Source organism: Vulpes vulpes, chromosome 9, assembly GCF_048418805.1.
Source record: "Vulpes vulpes isolate BD-2025 chromosome 9, VulVul3, whole genome shotgun sequence".
NCBI classification, from domain to species: Eukaryota; Metazoa; Chordata; class Mammalia; order Carnivora; family Canidae; genus Vulpes; species Vulpes vulpes.
In genome coordinates this window covers 101010343-101036857 of record NC_132788.1, presented here as the reverse complement: position 1 = coordinate 101036857, position 26515 = coordinate 101010343, and the positions used below count along the sequence as shown (strand labels likewise).

Genomic DNA, 26515 nt, shown 5'->3' with positions numbered 1-26515 from the left:
TTATAGACAGCAAATAGATGGGTCTTGCTTTTTTATTCAGTTCGAAACCCTGCACCTTTTGATGAGATCATTAAGCCTATTCACGTTTAGAGTTACTATTGAAAGATATGAATTTAGTGTCATTGTAATACCTATTCAGTCCCTGTTTTTGTGGATTATTTCTTTGGGCTTCCTCTTTCTTTACAAGGTCCTCCTTAATATTTCATGCAGAGCTGGTTTGGTGGTCACATATTCTTTCAGTTTCTGCCTATCTTGGAAGCTCTTTATCTCTCCTTCTATTCTGAATGAGAGCCTTGTTGGATAGAGTATTCTTGGCTGCATGTTCTTCTCATTTGCGACCTTGAATATAACCTGCCAGCCCTTTCTGGCCTGCCAGGTCTCTGAGGAGAGGTCTGCTGTTAATCTAATATTTCTCCCCATTTAAGTTAGGGATTTATTGTCTCTTGCTGCTTTAAGGATTTTCTCTTTATCTTTGGAATTTGCAAGTTTCACTATTAAATGTTGAGGTGCTGAATGGTTTTTACTAATTTTTTTTGGGAAACCTCTCTATCTCCTGGGTCTTGTTCAGGCATTCATGCCTGTTATCTTCCTCAATTTAGGGAGGTTCTCATCTATGATTTGTTCAAATATGCTTTCTGGCCCTCTGTACCTTTCAGCGCCCTTGGGAACCCCAATTAAATGTAGATTTTTCCTTCTGAGACTATCATTTATTTCCCTTAACCTTTCTTCATGGTCTTTTAATTGTTTTTCTTTTTTTCCCTCAGCTTCCTTCCTTGCCATCAACTTGCCTTCTATGTCACTCACTCTTTCTTCCATCTCATTAGCCCTCATCATTAGGACCTCCAGTTTGGATTGCATCTCATTTAATGGATTTTTAATTTCAGCCTGATTAGATCTAAATTCTGCAGTCATGAAGTCTCTTGAATCCTTTATGCTTTTTTTCCAGAGCCACCAGTAGCTTGATAATTGTACTTCTGAATTGGCTTTCTGACATGGAATTGTAATCCAAATTCTGTAACTCTGTGGCAGAGAGGACTGTTTCTGATTCTTTCTTTTGTGGTGAGTTCTTCCTTCTAGTCATTTTGCTCAGTACAGAGTGGTTGTATGAGCGGGCTGAGTCCAGAATATCAAACACAATCTAATAAATTTCACCCCAGATTATTCTGACAAGGTCAGAGACCAGAAATTGAAAACAAATATCAGACTGAAATAAAACAAAAGGACCACTAAAGAAAAACAAATTTTAAAACAAAGTCATAAAAGGTGAAAGATTTATATGATCTGAAGAGAAACAAGAGGGGTAGTGGAAAGGGAGGTGGGTGGGCGGTTGGGGTGACTGGGGGACGGGCAGTGAGGGGGGCACTTGACAGGATGAGCACTGGGTGATGTGCTATATGTTGGCAAATTGAACTCCAATAAAAAAATTAACATCAGAATTCCACAAATTTTTTTTTTTTTTTACTGTTTTTTAAGCATTTGGTGCTAAAAAAATTATTGTTCAGATCAACTTTTACAATCCACTCCGTTTTTCTTTCCCTTTCACTTCATACACAAAAGTTCATCATTTAGTTTATAAAGCATTATTTTGAAGTGAGCCATCTTGTTTTGATCATGGCACATGGAAAAGGTAGACCAAGGGTGGATAACCTCACCAAAGATATTCGTCTCCTGGTACAAAACCAGAGATTTATTTTATTAACTCATACAATGACAATGCCAAGAATACCTTTAGATAGACAGTAAAGATATGTCTCTAATGTTACTGATTAAAAATAAACATAGCAGTAGTGAGAATATGGAGAAATGAAAATTCTCATACCTTGTTGATTGGAGCATAAAATGGTACAGTATCTTTTGAAAACAGTTTGGTAGTTCTTCAAAATGTTAAGCAAAGAGCTACATGACCCAGTAATTCTATTCTTAGGTACAACCATACCTTGTTTTATTTCATGCCACTTTATTGCCTTTCTCAGATACTGTGTTTTTTTCAGACTGAAGGTTTGTGGCAACCCTATGTCAAAAAAATCTATTGCTGCCATTTTTCTAATAGCATTTACTCACTTCGTGTCTCTGTGCCACATTTTTGTAATTCTTACAATATTTTAATTTTTCAATTATTATTTTATTTGTTACAGTGATCTGTGATCAGTGATTACAATTCACTGAAATCTCAGATCATGGCTAACATTTTTTAGTAATGAAATATTTTTAAATCAAAAAGTAAGTAAAAAAGCATTTGTTATGAGAAGTGATCCATGTTATGAGAAATGATTTCCCAGACAGAACATGAAAGACTCCTAACTCTGGGAAACGAACTAGGGGTGGTGGAAGGGGAGGTGGGCAGGGGTTGGGGGTGACTGGGTGATGGGCACCGAGGTGGGCACTTGACAGGATGAGCACTGGGTGTTATTCTATATGCTGGCAAATTGAACACCAATAAAAATAAATTTATATATATAAAAATAAAGCTGCTTGTGGAATTGAAATAAAAAGAAATGATTTCCCAGAAATAAGGAAAAGTTATTTGCATAGATGAGGTAAACAATATGTAGAATTCCACAAATTCTTAAAGCGAATTATGAAGTTAGTTTTTATAAAAATCCTTCTTCATTTGTTATATGTAATTATATTTTTGTAGTAACAGATCTTAAATGCTACAGAACTAAAAATTGCTAAATATTTAATAATATTTAATGTCATATAAAATATCTTAAGTACTTCATTAATATTAAAGTTGCCAATTAATACACCTAAAAAATAAAACAAAGTAGTAAAAAAAGGCCAAGAATCCCAAAGAAGAAGAAAAAAAAAAAGAAAAGAGAAAAAAGAAGAGAAAAAAACAAATGTAAAGAGAAAAAATAAGAAAAAAATAATGAGAAGGAAAAAAGGGGGGACTGGGAGATGGTGGTAGTGACAAAGTTGTAGTGGAGGGAGAATGTAGTCTCCCTGAGGGGTCCTAGAGGGTGATCCTCTTGGTTCTGAGTATATTAAGTTCTGTATGTTAGAAGATGCCCAGTCCCAAATTTATATAAACCAGAAACACTTGTAGAAAGCCCCAACATTGACCACCAAAACATAAATAAGATAAAACGGGGGGGGGGGGTGCAGAATGGGAATGAGGAATCTCACAGAATGAACCAGTATGGTATACCACTTGATTCTGGGTGCATGCTGGCCTTGTTTTAGAAGGTATTAACTTCTGCCATTGTAGAACAAAATGAGGCAGAGAAAATAAAAAACACAAAATAACAACAACAACAACAACAACAACAACAACAAAATATCTCCCCAAAATAAGTTGAATATGTTGAAGGGAATCTAGAAGTGAAAATATATCTAAAACCTGTAATTGTAGAAGTATGAAAGTCAAAAAGGAAGAAACTTAAAAATGAAAAGGTGGTAAAATATTGTAGTTAAGGTGGGAAAAGAAAAAAATATTGGAAATTTATAGTCTGATATAAAAATGAGTTGTACTGGAAAAATGAAAAAAAAATAGGAGTACCCTCTAGTTCTTTGTACTGTAAATCCCTCGACTTCCCCTGAAGCTTTCCAGGGCTGCTTGGTCAAGAATTTGCTCTTCCCCTGCCCTTCTAGCGGGTCTTCTGGGGGAGGGTCCTGCTGTGCTGATTCTCAGGTGTGTGCACCTGGGGGAGCTGCTCCGCCCCCCGCCGGGTGCTGGGCTCAGTGGGAGCTGTTTACCCTGTGAGGCCTCTGTTCCTTGGAGGCCCCGCCCCTCTCAGGCACAGGTGACACAAGGAGGAATAACAACACTGGTGGCAGCCAGGTCTCCAGCTCTGGCGGGGTCAGCTCCCCCCCCAGTAACTACTGCAGTCTCCCAGTCCGCACTGGCCTAGATGCTCCCGGGGCGGGGGTGCTGCTCTGCACAGTTTGGGGGCGCCAGGTGGCAGAGGGTCCTTGCTGTCCTGTGCCCTCCCCACCTCCACCTGTGCCAGGGGGAGCGCAGGATTGTCACTTTGTCCACTGGGCACCTGGGATCCGGGACCTGTGTTGCTGGAATTGCCCTCCTGGGCCGTGGCTCCCGACGGCAGCAGGGTACAGACCCCTCCGTCTGGAGCTCCCGCCTGACCCACTGGCTTCTACCCGAGGCCCCGCTGGGTGCGGGCTCCAGCCCTTAACCGAGATTGGCCCTCGGTGTGCGGTGCCCTCTCCCCCTGGGGCACTTCCTCTATTAGTGACTCTGGGAGAATGGAGGCTCCACTGCCCCTCCTGCGATTCTGCTTGATTTCCCTGCTAAGCAATTTTCCCTCTTTCAATTTTTTAAATTCACTATCCCTCTTTGGTACAAAGGCTTTGCACATATTCCTTGTCCTTGAAACACTCTTGTTTTCCTTGATTCAAAAGTATGCCAGCCTTCACATCTCAGTTCACGTGTCCATTCCTCCAAGAAGCCTTCTCTTCCTGCTAAGGTTAAGTCAGGTTCTCTTATTTTTCATTCTGATGGCCCCTGTGCCTTTTCTGCAGAGCATTTGTCAGAGTCATTTTAGTATTGGTTTTTACTATTTGATTGTGTCTGTCTTCCCTGTAGATTTCAGGCCCAACAGGTGCCATGTTGGTTTTTCCCTCTAATGTATCCCCAGCATTTCACATGGTGCCAGGCACATAGAAATGCTCGATACATAACTGCTGCATGATTGTTTAAATTAAATGAACAAAGTGCAGCTGCAGAAGGTGCAGGAACTGTCTTGCTCATCAGTCTCTTTCTAATTTTCCCAGTGCTCATTAATGGTCTAGAGAGCCAACAAGTGAAGGAATAAATAATGGAATGAATTGCCTGACCAGGAGGGTAATAAGACAGGAGAATAAACTACTGATTTGTTTTTTTTTTTTAATTTTTTTTTTTGTATTTATTTATGATAGTCACAGAGAGATAGAGAGAGAGGCAGAGACACAGGCAGAGGGAGAAGCAGGCTCCATGCACCGGGAGCCCGACGTGGGATTCGATCCCCGGTCTCCAGGATCGTGCCCTGGGCCAAAGGCAGGCGCTAAACCACTGCGCCACCCAGGGATCCCTAAACTACTGATTTGGTAATGATGCCCCCTTTTCTTGCAAATTTCAAGTTACTTCTCAGCCTTGTGTTTTTTTTTTAAGATTTTATTTATTTATTCATGAGAGACAGAGAGAGAGAGAGAGAGAGAGAGAGAGAGAGAGAGAGGCAGAGACACAGGCAGAGGGAGAAGCAGGCTCCATGCAGGGAGCCCAATGTGGGACTCAATCCAGTGCCTCCAGGATCCCGCCTTGGGCTAAAGGCAGGCGCTAAACCACTGAGCCACCCAGGCTTCCCATCAGCCTTGTGGTTTTATTAATGACCTTCACATCTACTTATTAAGACCCAAGTATTTCTTTATGATCCAAGAGCATTGTGTAGATATACTGACTGAAACAGGTCTGGACTGAAAGACCGGACCAGACCTGAAAGGATATACATAGAGGGAGAAGCAGGCTCTCTGTGGGGAGCCTGATGCTGGACTTGATCCCAGAACCCCAGGATCATGACATGAGGCAAAGACAAACACTCAACCATAGCACCCGGCATCATTCTCCTATTTCTGTCATTGTATCTTCTTTCCTGTATTTCCTCCTCTCCTGTCTCCCTCTTTCTCTTATGAAGACTGTAGTCTTTACATTCTCACACCCCATCTAAGATACTTAATTTTTTCTACAAAGTCCATTTTTTCCCCATGTAATGTTACATATTCACAGGATCCAGAGATTAGAACGTAGGCATCTTTGGGGGAATCATTATTCTGTCTACCATAACTACTGTACATAGGTTTGGTTTGCTTATTGTAGAACCACCAAAATCTGCCTCATGATAGATGGTATTTGAGTAAGTATCACTCCCTCCTCCTGAGATGATATACACATTATAGGAACATACTCTCTGTGAGAAAAATACACACACATAGCCAAGGAAGGTATCTAAAGTGTGAATCATCTGATCAACTCTTTCATATACATTCTGTACACAAAAGGCCAAGGAAAGGAAATCCATTCCTTAATGTGGTGTGTCCTCTCCTGTCTCCTCAAATTTGTGTGTCTGGTGTTTAAAGATATTAGTGTCTCCCCATCCCCCCCGCCTGATCCTGTCATGTCCTCTGTGGCTTCCTGAAGCCTTAGTCAAGAAAAGCACAATATTTGCTCTTGTGTTTAGTTCTGAATATTTCCACGAGGCACAAGTTTTGTAAGCTTATTGTGTAAAGATAAGCATGTGAAGCTGCCTAACTCAAACATCAGAAATCGCACTATGGACCCGGAAACAACTACCTCATATTGGAAATGGAAAGGATAAGGCATAACAAGGAGAATTTTGTATTTTTCTCCTTTACATCATTGGTGATTGAAAACAGGTGATGTGTCCCACCTTGTGTTAACTTACCACCGACCTCCTTTATTTCTCTATGTGTAAAGCAATATTTCACAAATCCAGAAGCAGAGGAATTAGGGTGGGTATATATATATATATATATATATATATATATATATATATATATATAATCTCAATACCTTGAAACAGATCATTTTTTCTATCACACATTCCATTGCTCTTACCTTCTGTATTTTGGGGATTAGGAAGTATAGAGTAAAAGAAGACCAGGGTGTTGCGAAATGTAATCTGATGTGGCTTTTTGTTTTAATCTGAAATATCCATCTGGCAAGGAAACATTGTGATTGAGATCTTCTTAAATGTGATTTGATCACATGACTCTGAGATTAAGACCCTAGCCAAAGCCAAGAGTCAGGTGCTCAACTGACTGAGCCACCCAGGTCCACCAAAGGAAAATGTAACATTCTCTTTCTGTAGTCTTGTATTTCATTTCTAAAATATTGTTTTTTTCTAGGTTAATTAAAATATCTGTTAAATTATATCCTCTTATCCCATGGAAAATTGGAACTGTTAATCTCTGAGCCCTTGAAAGAGGATAAACAAGACTTCATTGTGTGTGTATTTCAAGAAATTCACCATGTCAACAGTGTGAAAGAAGTCAATCTTGCTTGATACACAATGCCTGCAAAATCTGGAATTTGTGTGCTTAGAAAACTCTCAACATGTAAAGAGCCATCTGTGGACCAATTTCTTGGTCACTTTGTTTACAACCTTTTCTGAAGCCTCTTCTTCCTACAAAGATGCTTCTAGATGCTGAACGTCTATGAGCAGGAAAACCTACCTCAATGGATTTTCCTACCCACAGCAACCATGAGAATGGACATGTTCACCCCAGAGTCTGGATTTTGAAATTTCTTTGTTCTGTGTTCTGTGGGCTTAATTATTCATGCTTTCAAAGATATTGATTTCTCACTAGGTCCAAGGGAGTGATCATGAGAGACATAGGTTTAACCTTCATTGAGATTTCAGGAGAAAATAAGTGATTTTTGGAGCTATAGTGGACTCAGAGACTGAAAGATTCCTACAAATCTTGTCTCTAAACCTGGATAACTGAAGCATAGACCATTTCAGTCACCATCTTGTTTTATCCTCATAGATGATATAAATGGAAAACTCTGATCATGAAATGTATATTTTGGGCTTTGTGGGCTAGTGTATTAGTCACTACATTAGTCACATTAGACATTAGTCAAGGTTATCCAGAGAAATAGAACCAACAGGACACGCGTGTTTTTATGAAGGGATTTATAATGAGGTATTGGCTCACATGATTATGGATTTAAGTCCCATAGTCTGTTGTCTGCAACCTGGAGACCCAGGAAAGTTAGTGGTTTAGTTTAAAGGCCTGAGAGCCTGAGAACTGATGGTGTAGATTCCACACTGTGTCTGAAGTCCTGAGATTTGAGTCTGTTGATTGTAGATGATGTATGGCCCAGTCAATTTACCAGACTGAATTAACTCAAACTTCCTCCACATTTTAAAAAGGATTTAGGGGATCCTTGGGTGGCTCAGGAGTTCAGTGCCTGCCTTTGGCGCTGTAGTCCCAGGATCAAGTCCCACGTTGGGCTCCCGTCATGGAGCTTGCTTCTCCTTCTGCCTGTATCTCTGCCTCTCTCTCTCTCTCTATCATGAGTAAATAAATAAAATCTTAAAAAAATAAAAATAAAAAAATTTATTCAGGCCCTCAAGGGATTGGATGATAGCCATCCACATTGGAGAGGGGCTTCTGTTTTATCTAGTCCACGGAAATGGTAATCCTTTCTTGAAAACCTGTACAGATGCACCCAAAATTCATGTTAACCAGCTATCTGGCAACTTTTGGCCTAGTTGGGTTGACATATAAAATTAACCATCTCTGCTACGATCTGTAGCAACAATTTAACTGCTATTGTAGCATGAAAACTGCCGTAGACACTCAGAAATGACGATCATGACTGTGTTTTAATAAAACTTTATTTTTAGACACTGAATTTAAATTTCATGGAATGTTCATATAACACAAAATATCATTCTTCTTTTGATTTTTTTTGCCTGTTTAAAAATGTATACTCCAGGAGGAGGGGGCAAGATGGCGAAGAGTAGGGTCCCCAAGTCACTTGTCCCCACCAAATTACCTAGATAACTTTCAAATCATCCTGAAAACCTATGAATTCAGCCTGCGATATAAAGAGAGAACAGCTGGAATGCTAGAGTGAGAAGAGTTTGCGCTTCTTTCAAGGTAGGAAAAAAAATAAAGAAATAAAAAGCATCCGAGGGGGAGTGGCCCCGCCAGGAGCCTGGCTGAGGCCGCCCAGCGAGTGCCCCCAGGACAGGAAAGTCCAGGCCCAGAGAAGCAGGAGCTTCACCAATCATCCCAGAAGGAAAGGCCCACTTGCAGGGAGCTTGGGCAGGACCCAGGAGGGGCGGGGATGCCCTCAGAGTCCCAGGGGCACTAACAGAGCACCTGTGCCCCAGGGGAGAGCACGCCACACCCCGCAGCCGAGTTCCCTAAGGGGCTGCAGCTAGCGCATGGCTGGACCCGGGAGCAGCTCAGAGGCGGCTCCGGCGGTGGCCCTGCAGAGGGGGCTGTGCGATCCGGGAGCCCGATTCCAGCGGTGCAAGCCCTGGAGCCCAGGGTGCTGGGGGACATGGCGCAGGATCCGGCGCTCCCCCTGGGACAGGCAGAGGCTGGGAGGACACAGGAGAGCAAGGACGCTCCTGCCCTGGCGCCGAACTGTGCAGATCAGCAGCCCCCGCCCCCGGAGCATCCAGGCCCCTGCAGACTGAGAGCTGCGGTAGTTACTGCTAGAGCTAACTCCAGGGCTGGAGAGCTGGCCACCGCCACTGTTGTGGTTCCTCCTGGGGCCTCACAGGATAAACAACCCCCCATTGAGCCTCACAGCGGCCTCATAGGATAAACAGGATAAACAACTCCCACTGAGCTGTGCACCAGGCAGGGGGGTGAGCAGCTCCCCCAGGTGCTCACACCTGAGAATCAGCACAGCAGGCCCCTCCCACAGAAGACCAGCTAGACAGACGGGAAAAGCAAGTTGTTGACCAAGCAGCACTGGAAAGTTCCATGGGAAGTCGAGGGATTTACAGTATATAGAATCAGAGGATATTCCCCCTTGTTTTTTATTTTCTGTTTGCTTCCCCCCCTTTCTCTCTCTCTTTTCTTCTTCTTCTTCTTTCTTCTTCTTCTTCTTCTTCTTCTTCTTCTTCTTCTTCTTCTTCTTCTTCTTCTTCTTTCTTCTTCTTCTTCTTCTTCTTCTTCTTCTTCTTCTTCTTCTTCTTCTTCTTCTTCTTCTTCTTCTTCTTCTTCTTCTTCTTCTTCTTCTTCTTCTTCTTCTTCTTCTTTTTAAATTAATTTTTATTGGTGTTCAATTTACCAACATACAGAAAAACACCCAGTGCTCATCCCGTCAAGTGTCCACCTCAGTGCCCGTCACCCATTCCCCTCCAACACCCGCCCTCCTCCCCTTCCACCATCCCTAGTTCGTTTCCCCGAGTTAGGAGTCTTTATGTTCTGTCTCCCTTCCTGATATTTCCCAACATTTCTTTCCCCTTCCTTTATATTCCCTTTCACTATTATTTATATTCCCCAAATGAATGAGAACATACACTGTTTGTCCTTCTCCGATTGACTTATTTCACTCAGCATAATACCCTCCAGTTCCATCCACATTGAAGCAAATGGTGGGTATTTGTCGTTTCTCCTCCTCCTCCTCCTCCTCCTCCTCCTCCTCCTCCTTCTTCTTCTTTCTTCTTCTTCTTCTTCTTCTTCTTCTTCTTCTTCTTCTTCTTCTTCTTCTTCTTCTTTTCTTCATTCTTCTTCATCTCCTCCTCCTCCTCCTTCTTCTTTTCTTTTTTCTTTTCTCTCTTTTTCTCCTTTTCCCAATACAACTTGTTTTTGGCCACTCTGCACTGAACAAACTGACTAAGGAAAAACTCACCTCAAAGGAAGAATCAGAAACAGTCCTCTCTCCCACAGAGTTACAAAATTTGGATTACAATTCAATGTCAGAAAGCCAATTCAGAAGCACAATTATAAAGTTACTGGTGGCTCTAGAACAAAGCATAAAGGATTCAAGAGACTTCATGACTGCAGAATTTAGATCTAATCAGGCAGAAATTAAAAATCAATTAAATGAGATGCAATCCAATCTAGAGGTCCTAAAGACGAGGGTTAACGAGGTAGAAGAACGAGTGAGTGACATAGTAGACAAGTTGATGGCAAGGAAGGAAACTGAGGAAAAAAAGAGAAAAACAATGAAAAGATCATGAGGAAAGGTTAAGGGAAATAAATGACACCCTCAGAAGGAAAAATCTATGTTTAATTGGGGTTCCGAGGATGCCGAAAGGGACAGAGGTCCAGAATATGTATTTGAACGAATCATAGCTGAGAACTTTCCTAACTTGAGAAGACAAACAGACATTCAGATCCAGGAGATGGAGAGATCCCCCCCCTGAAATCAATAAAAACCGCTCAACACCTTGACATTTAATAGTGAAACTTGCAAATTCCAGAGATAAAGAGAAGATCCTTAAAGCAGCAAGAGACAAGAAGACTATCGACAGGTTTCTAAGCACAACATCTCCAAAGAAACAAGAGATTTATTTATTTATTTTTTTAATAACAAATTTATTTTTTATTGGTGTTCAATTTTCCAACATACAGAATAACACCCAGTGCTCATCCCGTCAAGTTCCCCTTCAGCGCCCGACACCCATTCACCCCCACCCCCCGCCCTCCTCCCCTTCCACCACCCCTAGTTCATTTCCCAGAGTTAGGAGTCTTTATGTTCTGTCTCCCTTTCTGATATTTCCTACCCATTTCTTCTCCCTTCCCTTCTATTCCCTTTCACTATTATTTATATTCCCCAAATGAATGAGAACATATAATGTTTGTCCTTCTCCGATTGACTTATTTCACTCAGCATAATACCCTCCAGTTCCATCCTCGTTGAAGCAAATGGTGGGTATTTGTCATTTCTAATGGCTGAGTAATATTCTATTGTATACATAAACCACATCTTCTTTATCCATTCATCTTTCGATGGACACCGAGGCTCCTTCCACCGCTTGGCTATTGTGGACATTGCTGCTATAAACATCGGGGTGCAGGTGTCCCGGCATTTCATTGCATCTGTATCTTTGGGGTAAATCCCCAACAGTGCAATTGCTGGGTCATAGGGCAGGTCCAATTTTAACTCTTTGAGGCACCTCCACACAGTTTTCTAGAGTGGCTGCACTAGTTCACATTCCCACCAACAGTGTAAGAGGGTTCCCTTTTCTCCGCATCCGCTCCAATATTTGTTATTTCCTGCCTTGTTAATTTTACCCATTCTCACTGGTGTGAAGTGGTATCTCATTGTGGTTTTGATTTGTATTTCCCTGATGGCAAGTGATGCAGAGCATTTTCTCATGTGCATGTTGGCCATGTCCATGTCTTCCTCTGTGAGATTTCTCTTCATGTCTTTTGCCCATTTCATGATTGGATTGTTTGTTTCTTTGGTGTTGAGTTTAATAAGTCTTTATAGATTTTGGAAACTAGCCCTTTATCTGATATGTCATTTGCAAATATCTTCTCCCATTCTGTAGGTTGTCTGTTAGTTTTGTTGACTGTATCCTTTGCTGTGCAAAAACTTCTTATCTTGATGAAGTCCCAATAGTTCATTTTTGCTTTTGTTTCTTTTGCCTTTGTGGATGTATCTTGCAAGAAGTTACCGTGGCCAAGTTCAAAAAGGGTGTTGCCTGTGTTCTCCTCTAGGATTTTGATGGAATCTTGTCTCACATTTAGATCTTTCATCCATTTTGAGTTTATCTTTGTGTATGGTGAAAGAGAGTGGTCCAGTTTCATTCTTCTGCATGTGGATGTCCAATTTTCCCAACACCATTTATTGAAGAGACTGTCTTTCTTCCAATGGATAGTCTTTCCTCCTTTATCGAATATTAGTTGACCATAAAGTTCAGGGTCCACTTCTGGATTCTCTATTCTGTTCCATTGACCTATGTGTCTGTTTTTGTGCCAGTAGCACACTGTTTTGATGACCACAACTTTGTAGTGCAACCTGAAATCTGGCATTATGATGCCCCCAGCTATGGCTTTCTTTTTTAAAATTCCCCTGGCTATTCGGGGTCTTTTCTGATTCCACACAAATCTTAAAATAATTTGTTCTAACTCTCTGAAGAAAGTCCATGGTATTTTGATAGGGATTGCATTAAATGTGTAAATTGCCCTGGGTAATATTCACATTTTCACAATATTAATTCTGCCAATCCATGAGCATGGAATATTTTTCCATCTCTTTGTGTCTTCCTCAATTTCTTTCAGAAGCGTTCTATCGTTTTTAGGGTATAGATCCTTTACCTCTTTGGTTAGGTATATTCCTAGGTGTCTTATACTTTTGGGTGCAATTGTAAATGGGATTGACTCCTTAACATTTCTCAACATCTTAATTGTGACGGGCACTGAGGGGGGCACTTGACGGGATGAGCACTGGGTGTTATTCTGTATGTTGGCAAATTGAGCACCAATAAAAATAAATTTATTATAAAAAGATAAAAATAATAAAAAGATAAAGAAGATGTGGTCTATGTATTCAATGGAATATTACTCAGCCATTAGAAACGACAAATACCCACCTTTGCTTCGTCGTGGATGGAACTGGAGGGTATTATGCTGAGTGAAATGAATTAATCGGATAAGGACAAATATTATATGTTCTCATTCATTTGGGGAATATAAATAATAGTGAAAGGGAATATAGGGGAGGGGAGAAGAAATGGGTAGGAAATATCAGAAAGGGAGACGGAACACGAGAGACTCCTAACTATTGGAACCGAACTAGGGGTGGTGGAAGGGGGGTGGGTTGACTGGGTGGTGAGCACTGAGGGGTCACTTGACGGGATGAGCACTGGGTGTTATTCTATATGTTGGCAAGTTGAACACCAATAAAAATAAATTTATATTAAAAAAAAACCACAATGAGATACCGCCCTACACCAATGAGAATGGTGAAAATGAACAAGACGGGTGGCCACAAATGTTGAAGAGCATGTGGAGAAAGGGGAACCCTCTTGCACTCCTGGTGGGAATGTGAACTGGTGCAGCCACTCTGGAAAACTGTGTGGAGGTTCCTCAAAGAGTTAAAAATAGAACTACCCTATGACCCTGCAATTGCACTACTGTATGCTATACAGATACAGATACAGTGAAACGGTAGGTCACCTTCACTCCAATGTTTATAGCATCAATGTCCACAATAGTCAAACTGTGGAAGGAGACTCAGTGTCCATTGAAAGATGAATGGATAAAGAAGATGTGGTTTATGTATACAATGGAATATTACTCAGCCTTTAGAAATTTCAAATACCCACCATTTGCTTCAACGTGAATACAACTTGAGGGTATTATGCTGAGTGAAGTAAGTCAATCAGAGAAGGACAAACATTATATGGTCTCATTCTTTTGGGGAATATAAAAAATAGTGAAAGGGAATAAAGGGCAAAGGAGAGAAAATGAGTGCGAAATATCAGTGAGGTGACAGAACATGAGAGACTCCTAACTCTGGGAAATGAACAGGGGGCAGTGGGAGGGGAGGTGGGCAGGGGGATGAGGTAACTGGGTGTTTGGAACTGAGGGGGTCACTTGACAGGATGAGCACTGGGTGTTATTCTATATGTTGGCAAATCGAACTCCAATAAAAAATATACAAAAAAGAAATAAGAATCTCAGTCTGTGTTGAGTTTTGCTGAAGAGCAAAAACATCTTGTTTCTAGACCAGACAGGGCTTAGGGATCTTGCGGTCACATGAGAAGGAGCTTTGTGTTGACAGGATACTTATCTACTTTATTGCAGTGACAGTTACAGGAATCTACACATGTGATAAAATGCCACAGAAGAGTACATGTGTATCATGCTGTTGTCAAGTTTTTTCTCCCCATTTTATCAGAATTTTATTTTATTTTAAATTTTTTTATTGGAGTTCAATTTGCCATACATACAGCATAACACCCTGTGCTCATCCCGCCAAGTGCCCCCTTCAGTGCCCATCACCCAGTCACCCCAACCCCCCGCCCACTTCCCCTTCCACTACCCCTTGTTCATGATTTAGATATTTGAGTATCATTACAAAAATACATATATATTTAAAATGTATCTTTTTCAGGAAACCAGGTGAAGGACCTCTGGTTATAGTTTTTGAAACTTCTTGTCAACTTACACTTATTTCAAAATAAAGACTTAAAGACATCTGTGAATAGACAATAAATAGATAAAAAAACAAACCTTGTAGGGGCAAAGACACTAGTGGAATGAGTCTTCGTGTATGAGAGGTCTTCCTATATCAAAAAGATAGAACAGCCATCAAGGAAGCTTTCTACGTGAATATTGGTAATGCGAAGGAAATACTTAAAAAGAGAAGTATGAGTTTCAGAGATGTTCATCATGAGGAAACAGGGGAAAGAAACCTCCAGACCAGCAGTTTACTAAGTCAGTTCATCTAGCGCACAAGTAAACAGAAGTCTTTTTAGCACACACAGACCAAGTCCAGATGGCATCCTCTGTGGCTGTGCTCACTGGTGTCTGCACCAAGAGAAATGGGCATCCAAGGTTGCTGCCAGGTAGGCAGAATTACAATTGGCATAAGGCAACTAAAGCAACCCAGAACTCTATGCAGCATGAGAATTTTCTCTGTTCTTTGCTTTATTTCTGGTTTTTGCTCTATTTTTCACTGTTTGTTTCTACTATCTCTGTAAGGGAGAACAGGGATAAAATTTGAGGAATGGTATTAATTTAATTATACTAAGTTCTCAAGGAAGGAAGTTGGTGAAATTTTTTTCTAGGTACGCTCGGATACTTTTCAGACCTTTCTCATTGTACGGCCTGTATTAAACCAGGTTCTCCAAATAAACAGAACCAAGTTTTGGTCTATCTATATGTGTATATGTGCGCATATGTATAGAGATGTAAATGTGTGTGTAGATATATATGTATGTGTGTGTGTGTATGTAGGGAGAGAGAGATGAGAGAGAATGTGTTAGTTATGAGATTGTTAAAGTTGGAAAGTCTAAAATCTGTAGGGCAGGCTGGAAACCCAGGCATATTTTCAGGGATGCTGATGTTGCATCTCGAGTTTGAAGTCAGTCTGGAAGCAGAATTCTCTCTTCTTTGGAGGAGGTCAGTCTTTTTCCTCCTAAGGTCTGTAACTGATTGGGCGAGGCCCACTCACATGATGGAGGGTAATCCACTTGACTCAGAGTCTACTGACTTCAGTGTTACTCTTATTTAAAAAACCCACCTTCACAGCAACATCATGCCTCCCATGAATGGAAAGACAGACTCTAACAGCTGGCCATGTGATGATTGCCTGTGGGGTAGATTCCTTCCTACCTGCAACGGTTTTCATACCATGAGGACTGTCCGGTGACCCATTGCTCAGGACCAGCCTGGGAGAGAAAGGGAAAGGCTGTGTCCTCAGTGTGCTGTAGGAGGGCTAGGAGCTCACTAGGAAGGAACCATAGAAGCCATGGGTGCTCCACTTGGAGAGGCCACTTAACCAGGAGATTGTGTCTTGACCTGCCAGTGGTATAGTTCTCACCCCTTACCTGTCATCAAGTCCCCGTCTCGCGACTCCAGGCTTTCTGCCTGGCCAAAACCACTATGAGCTGGGACTCAGACTTGGGGCTGTCTGATCCTCCAACCCACACTCTTCTGGTGTTCCCTGAAATATGTATATTAAGTAGGGGGGATTGATCCTGGAAGAGAAATGCTCAGGGTAGATTTCTGCCATTGCCAGAGAACCAAGAACTTGGGTATGGGCATAACACAACAATCTGAGTAGTTTGTGCTTCAAGGTGTACTGCCTCCATTGGGAGAAGCTGGAACTTCTCTCTCTCTCTCTCTCCCTCTCCCTCTCTTTTTAAAATGGTTTATATACTTGAGTGGGAAGGAGGGTTAGAAGAGGAGGGAAAGAATCCCAGTCAGACTCCCCACTGAGCAGAGAGCCTGATGCAGGGCTTGATCTCCCAAGGCATGAGATCATGACCTGAACTGAAAGTGAAAGTTGGACATTAAACCTAGTGACCCACCCACGTGTCCCTGGGAGAGGCTGGAATTTCTAAGTTGTGTCCTTGATATCATCTGTGTTTATTCTGTCCCTTTACTTTTAGCATGGAGGTTCCATAGGCATGGTGTCTGTTGGTGACTGACTCCTTGCAGAATCTGGGGAGAGGGAGGGTAGAGAACTGGTCCTGAAATCTTCATAAATTACAAGAGCCTTGGAAGAGACATAGGCTGCAGCATCAGAGCCACCAACCATAATGCAATGACCATGCGGACATGAACTGAAATTGGAGCTCCACTCCTCTTTTTGTCATCTTTCTGTTTTTTTCTGCTCTAGGACTCTTGCTGCTGCTGCTGTTGGCATTGGGTGTTGGAGCCCAAATAAATAGTGGTAAGTCATCCTAGCCAGCCCCACTGAGGCTCTGGCGTTTCGCAGATAACAGAAATTGTTTCTATTTTCTCAAATGTCCAGAGTTGTCTGTCTTTTCCTCTTCCAGTAGCAGCTATCCCTCTTCTTCCTCCACTCACCTTCCCCTGCTCTTGGACCCCCAGCTGGCAGCTAGTTCCCTCCATTTATTGAGGCTTCTGACCGTGTCTCTGTCCCCACACCCTCTGTCTCCACAGACTCTGTTCGCCACTGCCCTCCGAAATCCAATATTTTCAAGGGTGATGCTTGTCTCTGCTTTCCGGGATTCAGTTCTTCGTCTGGGAAGATTTTGCGTGGCCGGGGGAGTTGTGATGGTAAAGGGGCCTGGAGTGTTGGAGGGGGATGGAGATGGTGGAGGGAGGTGATGGGGGGAAGGTGTTCTCCTCTCTATGCCTCAGTTTGCTTGCCTGTAAGTTGGGGATAATCATTGTACCTACCCCCCATGGATGGAATCAGATTTAAAATTTATGTGTGAGAAGGACAGGTAAAGACTAGTACAGAGCAGACTGTTAAACACAAGCTATTATCATGGTCACTGCTGTTATTAATTTATGATTCTCATAGCACAAGGAAAGGCGAGAGGTTGTGAAAGTAAGGAGAGGGAAGAAACTGCCAAGGCCTGGAAGCTCAGGCTCTCCTCCTAGCATGAACTTGTGTGGAACATGTGCCTCCCTCTCACAGTCAAGATTTTCCACCTTCCTCCTCACAGTAGACCAATGAGAGAAGCAGAGCTACGTGGTTTTTTAAATGATCAAATTTGGACTCAAAGAGATTGACTGACCTGTCCAAGTTCCCATAGTTAGTCAGGTGGTAGAACTAGATCTGGGTTGAAAACAGATTTTATTCTTCAACAACACAAATTATAAAAGGAGATTAATACAAAAAATGGTTAAGGTGATAAATTGTATGTTATGTGAACTTTACAATAAAAATGGGGGAAAAGCAAATTGCACTGTATTTATACAAAAAATACTCTTCATTAATTAAAATGATCTTGGATGCATACGTATTAATAACAAAGGAAAATGGCTGGTGTGATTGGATCCCAGGTCTTTTCTGGGAGCACACCTGTCAGGTTGAGGGTTTCTCATCATTGTGTCTTCCCCTCCTGCACACCTCATTCTCACCTGTCTCCCACTCCACCCCACCCCACCCAACAACCTTGAAGGCAGATGTCCAGCCATTGCCACCATCTGAGAGGAGAAGAGGTCAGTCTCATTCCCCAGGTGGGGGTGAACATGAATGTGTCAGGTGTGTCTTCCCACATCCTGCCATATCCTGGTGTTGACACTCAAGCCTGGACCTGGGACCTTAGAAGGGAAGTCTAGGAGTTCTGGTGGGAAACTGCTCTGGGGGAGACAAGTTGCCTGCCCTGACTCAGCGTGATGCCAGGAGTCCTTTCAGGCTCTGAAAGTCTTTGGTTTCCTGATTGGAATGTACAGAAGAAACATTCTGTCTCTGCATTTTGATACATTCCTGTCTTGTAGATTCTTATAGAACAGTTATTTTTAGCCAGTGATGTGTAGCCCCAGCTCTGTGGGTCCTGAAGCTACTCAAAGAAAACCTTGCTGGAGGGAATCTTTGCTCTCATGTTTAGAGAACAGACAGAGATAAGATTCCAGAAATGCCTGCAGTGACTCAGCTGTGAGAACTGCATGCTGCTTCCTCATTTCATATCTGCGATGGGCTCTGATAAGAAGAACTTCCTCCAGGGTTGGAGGTAGCAAGTCTCCTCCAGAAACGTCCTCAGGCTTCTTGAAAATGCCTGATATTGAGAGCTTGGGGGAGCAGGTGATGAGTACTCTGAGGTGTACTAAGGTCACCATGAGTAATTGGAGGTGGAAACTATCAATGGGCAGGGGCCTGACCACCTGGCTTCATCCTCAGGTTGAATGATGTGTACCACCCAGCCAGGGTTCCCTTCACTGACTTAGCATTGATAGTGGGCTTCAGTGCCACTGTTACCCTGACTGGAGCCCAACTCCACATCCCCAATAGTGTAAGCAGACTTATAGTGCTTTTCATCCACCTCACAAGGCCTGCAGAAGGGGATGCAGACCTCCTCGTAGCTCCCATTCTAAAACAACAGAGTATCTGAATCTAGGTGCCCTCAGACCCAACCAGAGAGTAGAGATGAGCAGAGCAGGTAGCAGGCTTTCTAGAGCAGCTGGCTCAGCTCAGATCTGCTCCAGGAATGCCACCTGCAAGCTGAGTTTTCTCCAGTCCCGTTGGCAGAGTCAGGCTGGAGGTCAGGCCTCTGCCCTGCATGAACTCACACCTTTGGGAGGTGACCCTTTCCCCTGTTGTGTTCCAGACATCAATGAGTGTGGACCACCCCTGTTAGTGTCCTGTGGACGGTTAGCAGACTGTCAGAACACAGAGGGGAGCTACTACTGCATGTGCAGCCTGGGATATGAGCTTGCTTCTGGGGCAACGACATTCATGAATGAGAGTGAGAACACATGTCGAGGTATGAACCACCCACACCTTCCATCTGCCCATCAGTGAGGTTTGGATCACTCACTCCACTTTCTCCAGGCATCAGAGAACATCCTGGGCATCTACCTGGTATAATGTCCCTTTCCAAATTCCCAGAGTCAGTACTTTCTCGAGAGGGTCACTCCTGTAATTTTTAAATATCCTCCTTGCCACTTGGCATCTTCTTTTCTTTTCTTCCCTCTTATTTAATTAATTAATTGTTTTTAAATTTTCAAGTTTTAATTTAAATTCCTTTTAGTCAACATACTAGTATATTAGTTTCAGGTATGGAATTTAGTGATTCATCACATCCATACAACACCCAGTGCTCATTAGGATACATGCCTGTCTTCATGCCCATCACCTATTTAGCTCATCCTCCCATTCACATCCCACCTGGAGGGACACAACCAGAGGATTGTGTTCTATATTTATGAGTCTGTTTTCTCTCTTTTCCCCCCTAATGTTCATCTGTTTTGTTTTTTAAATTCCACATATCAGGGAAATCATATGATATTTGTCTCTCTCTGATTGACTTATTTCAGTTAGCATCATATACTCTTGCTTCATCCACATCACTGCAATGGCAAGAATTCATTCTTTTTTATGGCTGAGTAATATTCCATTGATATATACACCACATCTTCCTTAATCATTCATTAGTTGATGGACATTTGGACTCTTGTATAGTTTGGCTATTGTTGATAATGCTGCTATAAACGCCAAGGTGCATGCATCCCTTTGAATCATGTTTTTGTATCCTTTGTGCAAATATCTAGTTGGCATTTTATTTTCATAAAGCAAAAGAGAGATGGCATCAAGGTACTTCACAATCTGAGAGCATGTATGTTCCAACATAACGTCCCTGCTGAGCCCATCTTAAAGGAAGCTGCCATGAGGAGGTTTGGCAGTGGAGAGGCAGCCATACTTTCAGGAATGGTGCGTGCTCAGTGCAGGCAGTGAGGAGACAGGAAACCTGGCCTGGGTAGGGCAGGGCTGACCCTCTGGGATATGTTCTAATAAGGACAGGGATGCAGCTTGGGACAGCATTGGTGCCATTCCCGAGCCCCCATCAGTCAACACAAGGGCATCTCAGTGTCACAACCTCCCACAACCTCCCATCACAGCCTCCCCCCTTTATCTACCCCCACAATCTGCACCATATGTGAAGAGACTCAGCTTTGTCTGGAATGACACATATTCCTGGTTGTCCCATGTCCACTTTGCAAGGAAATTATGGAGTTTTTACAGAGGAAAATGCTATCATTACATTTATATTGACAGGCTAGGTGGCTGGTACGTGTGTGTGGTATTCTTGATGTGAAGTGCTAAAGAGTCTGAAAGAAGAACAGGAAGGATGGGTTCAGTGAGGGGGGGACACTATGACCCTCTGGCTTTCCTCAGATGTGAATGAATGTACCTCGGGGCAGAACTCATGCCACAGCTCCACCCACTGCCTCAACAGCATCAGTGGTTATGAGTGCCGCTGCCACCTGGGATGGAAGCCGGTTCCTGGATCCCCCAATGGCCCAAGCAACACCGTCTGTGAAGGTCCAGAGCTCAGATGCCACATCCTGGAATCCCACACTCAGAACATCTGATCACATATTCAGTGACACCCACACAAACCAAGCAGCATGAACCCTGGGGGCGTCCTACCCTACCAGGCATTAATTCCTTTGAGGCTGGATGGGAAAAGATCTGGGGTTTCCCAGGGAAGGAGCTGGGGTACCGAAGAGCAGGCTCCTTGGAGACCCCAGGCAGCAGCTAATTACTAACTGGGACAAAGGTATTTCTATATTCACAACCTGCACATCAGTACAGGGATCACATGCTAGGTGTCAGGCTTCCACACACTTCCCATAAGCCCTGCATCACCAGGATGTGGGGTCAGCAGGTGATATCACCTCCCATCAATGGGAGACACTAACACAGGAAACAGGAGCAGGGCATGGAGAGGAAAGGTGTTCTGATTCCCATCTTTGTGCCCCCAGATGTGGACGAGTGCAGCTCTGGGCAGCATATGTGCCATTACTCCACCGTCTGCGTCAACACTGTGGGCTCCTACCAGTGCCACTGCCGCCGGGGCTGGGAGCCCAAACCTGGATTCCAGGATAAGCAACTGAACACTACCTGTGAAGGTACCTGGTCTCACTTGACCCCAGACCTGCCCCTGATACAGACATAAACACAGACACTCTCACACCTAATGAACATCTGTTCTATCCCCTGCAGAGATATCCTTCCCCACCTGGACCCCACCCCCTGGAATCAAGAGCCATGTGAGTGGCCCCAGTAGGGACCAGGAGGCAGGCATCCCTCTGTGCAGCCCATCTGATTCACCCATTTCCCCTAGGCTCCCACATCCACACGTGATGATCTCTGACCTCTCTCATCTCTATTCTAGAGACTCTCTAATTTCTTTGAAAGAGTCCAAGAGCTGCGCAGAGACTTCAAGCCAGCCTTGGCTCAGCAAACCATCCAGGTAAGGGTACACCTCAGGAGAGGCAAGGTGGAGGCATCCCATAGAGGCCTGGGAGCAGGAAGCCCCAACAAAATGCTGCCTCTCTGAGGCCTCGTCTCTCCCAGAGTGGGTGGGAAGAGCAGACATGCAGACATTGGTACTCATTGTTAACACCCACCTGCGCCCATAAATGGCTTTTCTTCCTGCTGTTTGTGAACATTGGGCTAATTTAATTCTTGGAATTTGTGAGAAAGGGTTGACTGTGTGTGGCTGGATTGCAGGGGCAAAGACCCAGGGAATCTGATCCAGTACCACCTTTGTCTACCAATGAATCTCCAGGGTCTGCTCTTGGGCTGAGTGGGCAGGGTCTTCATGGCTCACTGTGTCCCCATCCCCCTAGAAACTCATATGGGGGGTGGATGAGCTGCTGAAGACTCCGGGAGATCTGGAGGCCCTGCCTCGCTCAAAACAGCACTATGTGGCCACTAACCTGCTGGTTGGCCTGGAAGATGTCCTGAGAGATATAAGCCAGGCCCTGCCCAATGGGCTGTTGACCTTCAATTCATCTGCAGGCACAGGTAAGTGCTGGGGTCTGCCTCAGGCTCCTGCTCTGCCTGTTCCCCACCTCATTTGTCCCCCAACCTCACTGGAGGGAGTGAACATGTGTATAGCATTATAAACCAATTAAGAGGTTAAAAAGAAATGAATAAACCTTGAATCATATACATTTTCATTTTATTTTTTATTTTTTGAATTTTAAAGACATTTTTATTTATTTTATTTTATTTTTTTAATCATAAATTTATTTTTTATTGGTGTTAAATTTGCCAACATACAGAATAACACCCAGTGCTCATCCTGTCAAGTGCCCACCTCAGTGTCCGTCACCCATTCACCCCCACCCCCGCCCTCCTCCCCTTCCACCACCCCTAGTTCGTTTCCCAGACTTAGGAGTCTTTATGTTCTGTCTCCCTTTCTGGTATTTCCTACTCATTTCTTCTCCTTTCCCTTCTATTCCCTTTCACTATTATTTATATTCCCCAAATGAATGAGACCATATAATGTTTGTCCTTCTCCGATTGACTTATTTCACTCAGCATAATACCCTCCAGTTGTATCCACATTGAAGCAAATGGTGGGTATTTGTCATATTACTCAGCCATTAGAAATGACAAATACATTTTCATTTTAATGTAAATTATCAGCAGATGAAATAATTATATTGAGGAATTTAAGATAACCAAAGAGAAATATCTTCAAAAGGAGATAATTAAAAAATTTTAAGAATATACATTTGCTATTATTTGATATTTAAGTATGACTTATTTTATTGAGGTAAATTCATGTAACATAAAATTCACCATTTTGAACAAAGTGTACCATTTAGTTGTACTTCATACACCCAGAGTTGTACAATCATCATCTCCATCGAAAATATTTTCATCACCCGAAATGTAAATAATGTATCCACTATGCAGTCCCTTCTCATCTCTCCTCCGTCAGCCCCTGACAGCCACCAGTCTGTTTTCTATGTATATGGATTTGCCTTTTTTGGGCATTTCATATCTATACAAAAGAATCATAGTTTCTTTCACACAGCATCATGGCTTCAAGGTGAATCCATGTTGTAGCATGTGGCAGTATTTCTTTCTTTTTTATGGTCGAATAATATTCCAGCATTGTGGATACAGCACCTTTTGTATATCCATTCATCCACTGACGGACTTTTGTGTTGTTGTTACCATTTGATTATTTTGAATAGTGTTACTATGAATATTGGTGGACAAGGTTTTTTTGAATAACTATTCTCAGCATTTTGCATATATACATAGGAGTGGAATTTCTCAGCATTGAGGTCACTCTGTGTTCAAACAACTTTTTGAGGAACCACCAAATTCTTTCCAAAATGGAGGCACCATTTCACATCCCCACCTAGAACACACAGAGTTCCAATATCCACATTCTCAGCAACACTTGGTACTTAACATTTTTTTCTTATAGCCTTTATAGTGTATGTCTATACACTATTATGGTTATGGTTATGATTTGCATTTTCCAAATGACTAATGATATTTAACATCTTTTCATGTGATTGTTGAATATCAGTATTTTTTTTGAGAAATGTCTATTCAAGTCCTTTGCCTTTATAAAATAATTCTTTGTTTAACTTTTGGTTTTAAGCTGTAAGAATTCTTTATATATTCTATAGTAGACTGTATGAGACATGTGATTTGCTAATTTTTTTCATTTCATAGGTTGTCTTTCCACTTTATGATGGTCTTTTTGCTCTAATGAACAAATGCTTCTGTTTTGATGAAGTCCTTTTTGTTGCATGTGCATTTGGGGTCTTCTGTAAGAATCCATTGCCAAATCCAAGGCCATGGAGATTTACATCTGCATTTTTTCCCCTAACTGTTCTAGTTTTAGCTCATAAATTTAGGTCTTTGATACATTTTTTTTTACATTTTTAAATTTAAATTCAATTTTCCAACGTACAGTATAACACACAGTGCTCACTCCATCAAGTGCCTTTGATACATTTTGAGTTAATGTTTGTGTCTTGTGCGAGGTAGAGTTCCAGCTTCCTTCTACTGCAAGTGGATATCCACATGTGCCAACACCATTTGATGAAGAGAGTTTTCTTTTCCCACTGAAGAGTCTTGGTATCCTTTGTTGAAAATCAATTGATCGGGGCACCTGGGTGACAGTGGTTGAGTGTCTGCTTTTGGTTCAGGTCATGATCCCAGAGTCCTGGAATTGAGTCCCACATTGGGCTCTCCACAGGGAGCCTGCTTCTTCCTCTTTCTCTGCCTCTTTGTGCCTCTCATGAATAAATAAATAAAATATTTTTAAAAAAAGAAAATCAATTGATTACAGAAGTATGGGTTTATTTTTGGACATTCAATTTCATTTTATTGCTCTATATGGGTTTTTTTTGGCATTTTTTATTGGAGTTCAATTTGCCAACATATAGTATAACACCCAGTGCTCATCCTGTCAAGTGCCCCCCTCAGTGCCCATCACCCAGTCACCCCATCCCCCTGCCCACCTCCCATTCCACTACCCCTTGTTAATTTCCCAGAGTTAGGAGTCTCTCATGTCTGTTACCCTCTCTGATATTCCCCACTCATTTTCTCTCCTATATGTTCATCCTTATGTCAGTAACCTACTGTTCTGATTATTATAGGTTAGTAGTCAGTTTTGAAATCAGGAGGTGTAAGTATTCCAATTTTGGTTTTCATTTTCAGGATTGTTTTAGGTATTTGGGCCCCTTGGAATGTCCTGTGAATTTTAGGATAGACTTGTCCATTTCTTTTTTTTAAAGATTTTATTTATTCATGGAGACACACACACACACACACACACAGAGGCAGAGACACAGGCAGAGGGAGAAGCAGGCTCCATGCAGGGACCTGACGTGGGACTCGATCCTGAGTCTCCGGGATCATGCCCTGGACTGAAGGCAATGCTAAACCTCTGAGCCATCTGGGCTGCCCTGACTTGTCCATTTGTAAAGAAATTATTTTTGGATAATATTCGATAAAGGAGGAAAGACTATCCACTGGAAAAAAGACAGTCTCTTCAATAAATGGTGCTGGGAAAATTGGACATCCACATGCAGAAGAATGAAACTAGACCACTTTCTTTCACCATACACAAAGATAAACTCAAAATGGAGGAAACATCTAAATGTGAGATTTTCAGTTTACTAGATGAAACAGACTTGCAACATAGTCTGCATGAATGCAAAATAAGCCATCTACAGCAAGTGATAAGGAAACTGGGCAAAAAGGAAAAAAGCATACATTGCAAAAAAGATTCTCTCGAAATAAAAAAATCAAACCATTATTATAAAGGACTTTACCAAAAACTGCTATATTTCCCCCATCCCATTTGCTGGAAGTCAGTAAGAGCATCTAGCACTTTGTGGTCATGTCAAATGTCAGATCGGAGCATCCTAATGCAAAGCAAAAAAAAAAAGGGGGGGGGGAGAAAGAGAAACAAAAAAGGAAACCCCTAAACCCCTCCCCCCCCAACCATAGAACAGTAACTCCAGAGTTCAAATTCAAAAGAAGAGAAAGTGGCAATTGAAAGAGGTGATGGTGGCGATAATCCTATGAATGGGTTTCTGATTTCTCTCCTTCCGGGGGATAGGTGGAGAATGCTCATTAGGATTTGTAGTTAGAGGTTAACCATGTGAGCCCCTCATAGAGTCCATCCCCTGAGGTGGCACAGGAGGGCAAGATTCCATCAAAATCCTAGAGGAGAACACAGGCAACACCCTTTTTGAACTCGTCCACAGTAACTTCTTGCAAGATACATCCACAAAGGCAAAAGAAACAAAAGCAAAAATGAACTATTGGTACTTCATCAAGATAAGAGCTTTTGCACAGCAAAGGATACAGCCAACAGAACTAAAAGACAACCTACAGAATGGGAGAAGATATTTGCAAATGACGTATTAGATAAAGGGCTAGTTTCCAAGATCTATAAAGAACTTATTAAACTCAACACCAAAGAAACAAACAATCCAATCATGAAATGGGCAAAAGACATGAACAGAAATCTCACAGAGGAAGACATAGACATGGCCAATAAGCACATGAGAAAATGCTCTGGATCAATTGTCATCAGGGAAATACAAATCAAAACCACAATGAGATACCACCTCACACCAGTGAGAATGGGGAAAA

At 42.4% G+C, this 26515-nt stretch overlaps 2 protein-coding genes across 4 annotated transcripts in view; both read left to right on the top strand.

Annotated features, from left to right (window-relative positions):
- ADGRE2 (adhesion G protein-coupled receptor E2) overlaps positions 1-8377 on the top strand; it is a 46113-nt gene extending 37736 nt beyond the window's left edge. For both annotated transcript variants that reach the window (XM_072721376.1, XM_072721375.1), the window contains exon 20: positions 6862-8377. In XM_072721376.1, the coding sequence (XP_072577477.1) occupies positions 6862-6870 (9 nt within the window). In that variant the 3' untranslated portion in view covers positions 6871-8377. The remainder of the gene's footprint in view (positions 1-6861) is intronic.
- A 6506-nt stretch (positions 8378-14883) lies between these two features.
- The window catches only part of LOC112908168 (adhesion G protein-coupled receptor E2), a 41354-nt gene continuing 29722 nt past the window's right edge, over positions 14884-26515 (top strand). The window contains exons 1-9 of one of the 2 annotated variants that reach the window (XM_072721373.1): positions 14884-15011; positions 16790-16843; positions 17077-17193; positions 19194-19349; positions 20762-20908; positions 21352-21498; positions 21593-21639; positions 21765-21842; positions 22222-22399. In XM_072721373.1, the coding sequence (XP_072577474.1) occupies positions 14942-15011; positions 16790-16843; positions 17077-17193; positions 19194-19349; positions 20762-20908; positions 21352-21498; positions 21593-21639; positions 21765-21842; positions 22222-22399 (994 nt within the window). In that variant the 5' untranslated portion in view covers positions 14884-14941. The remainder of the gene's footprint in view (positions 15012-16789; positions 16844-17076; positions 17194-19193; positions 19350-20761; positions 20909-21351; positions 21499-21592; positions 21640-21764; positions 21843-22221; positions 22400-26515) is intronic. The other variant, XM_072721374.1, reaches the window with a different exon arrangement.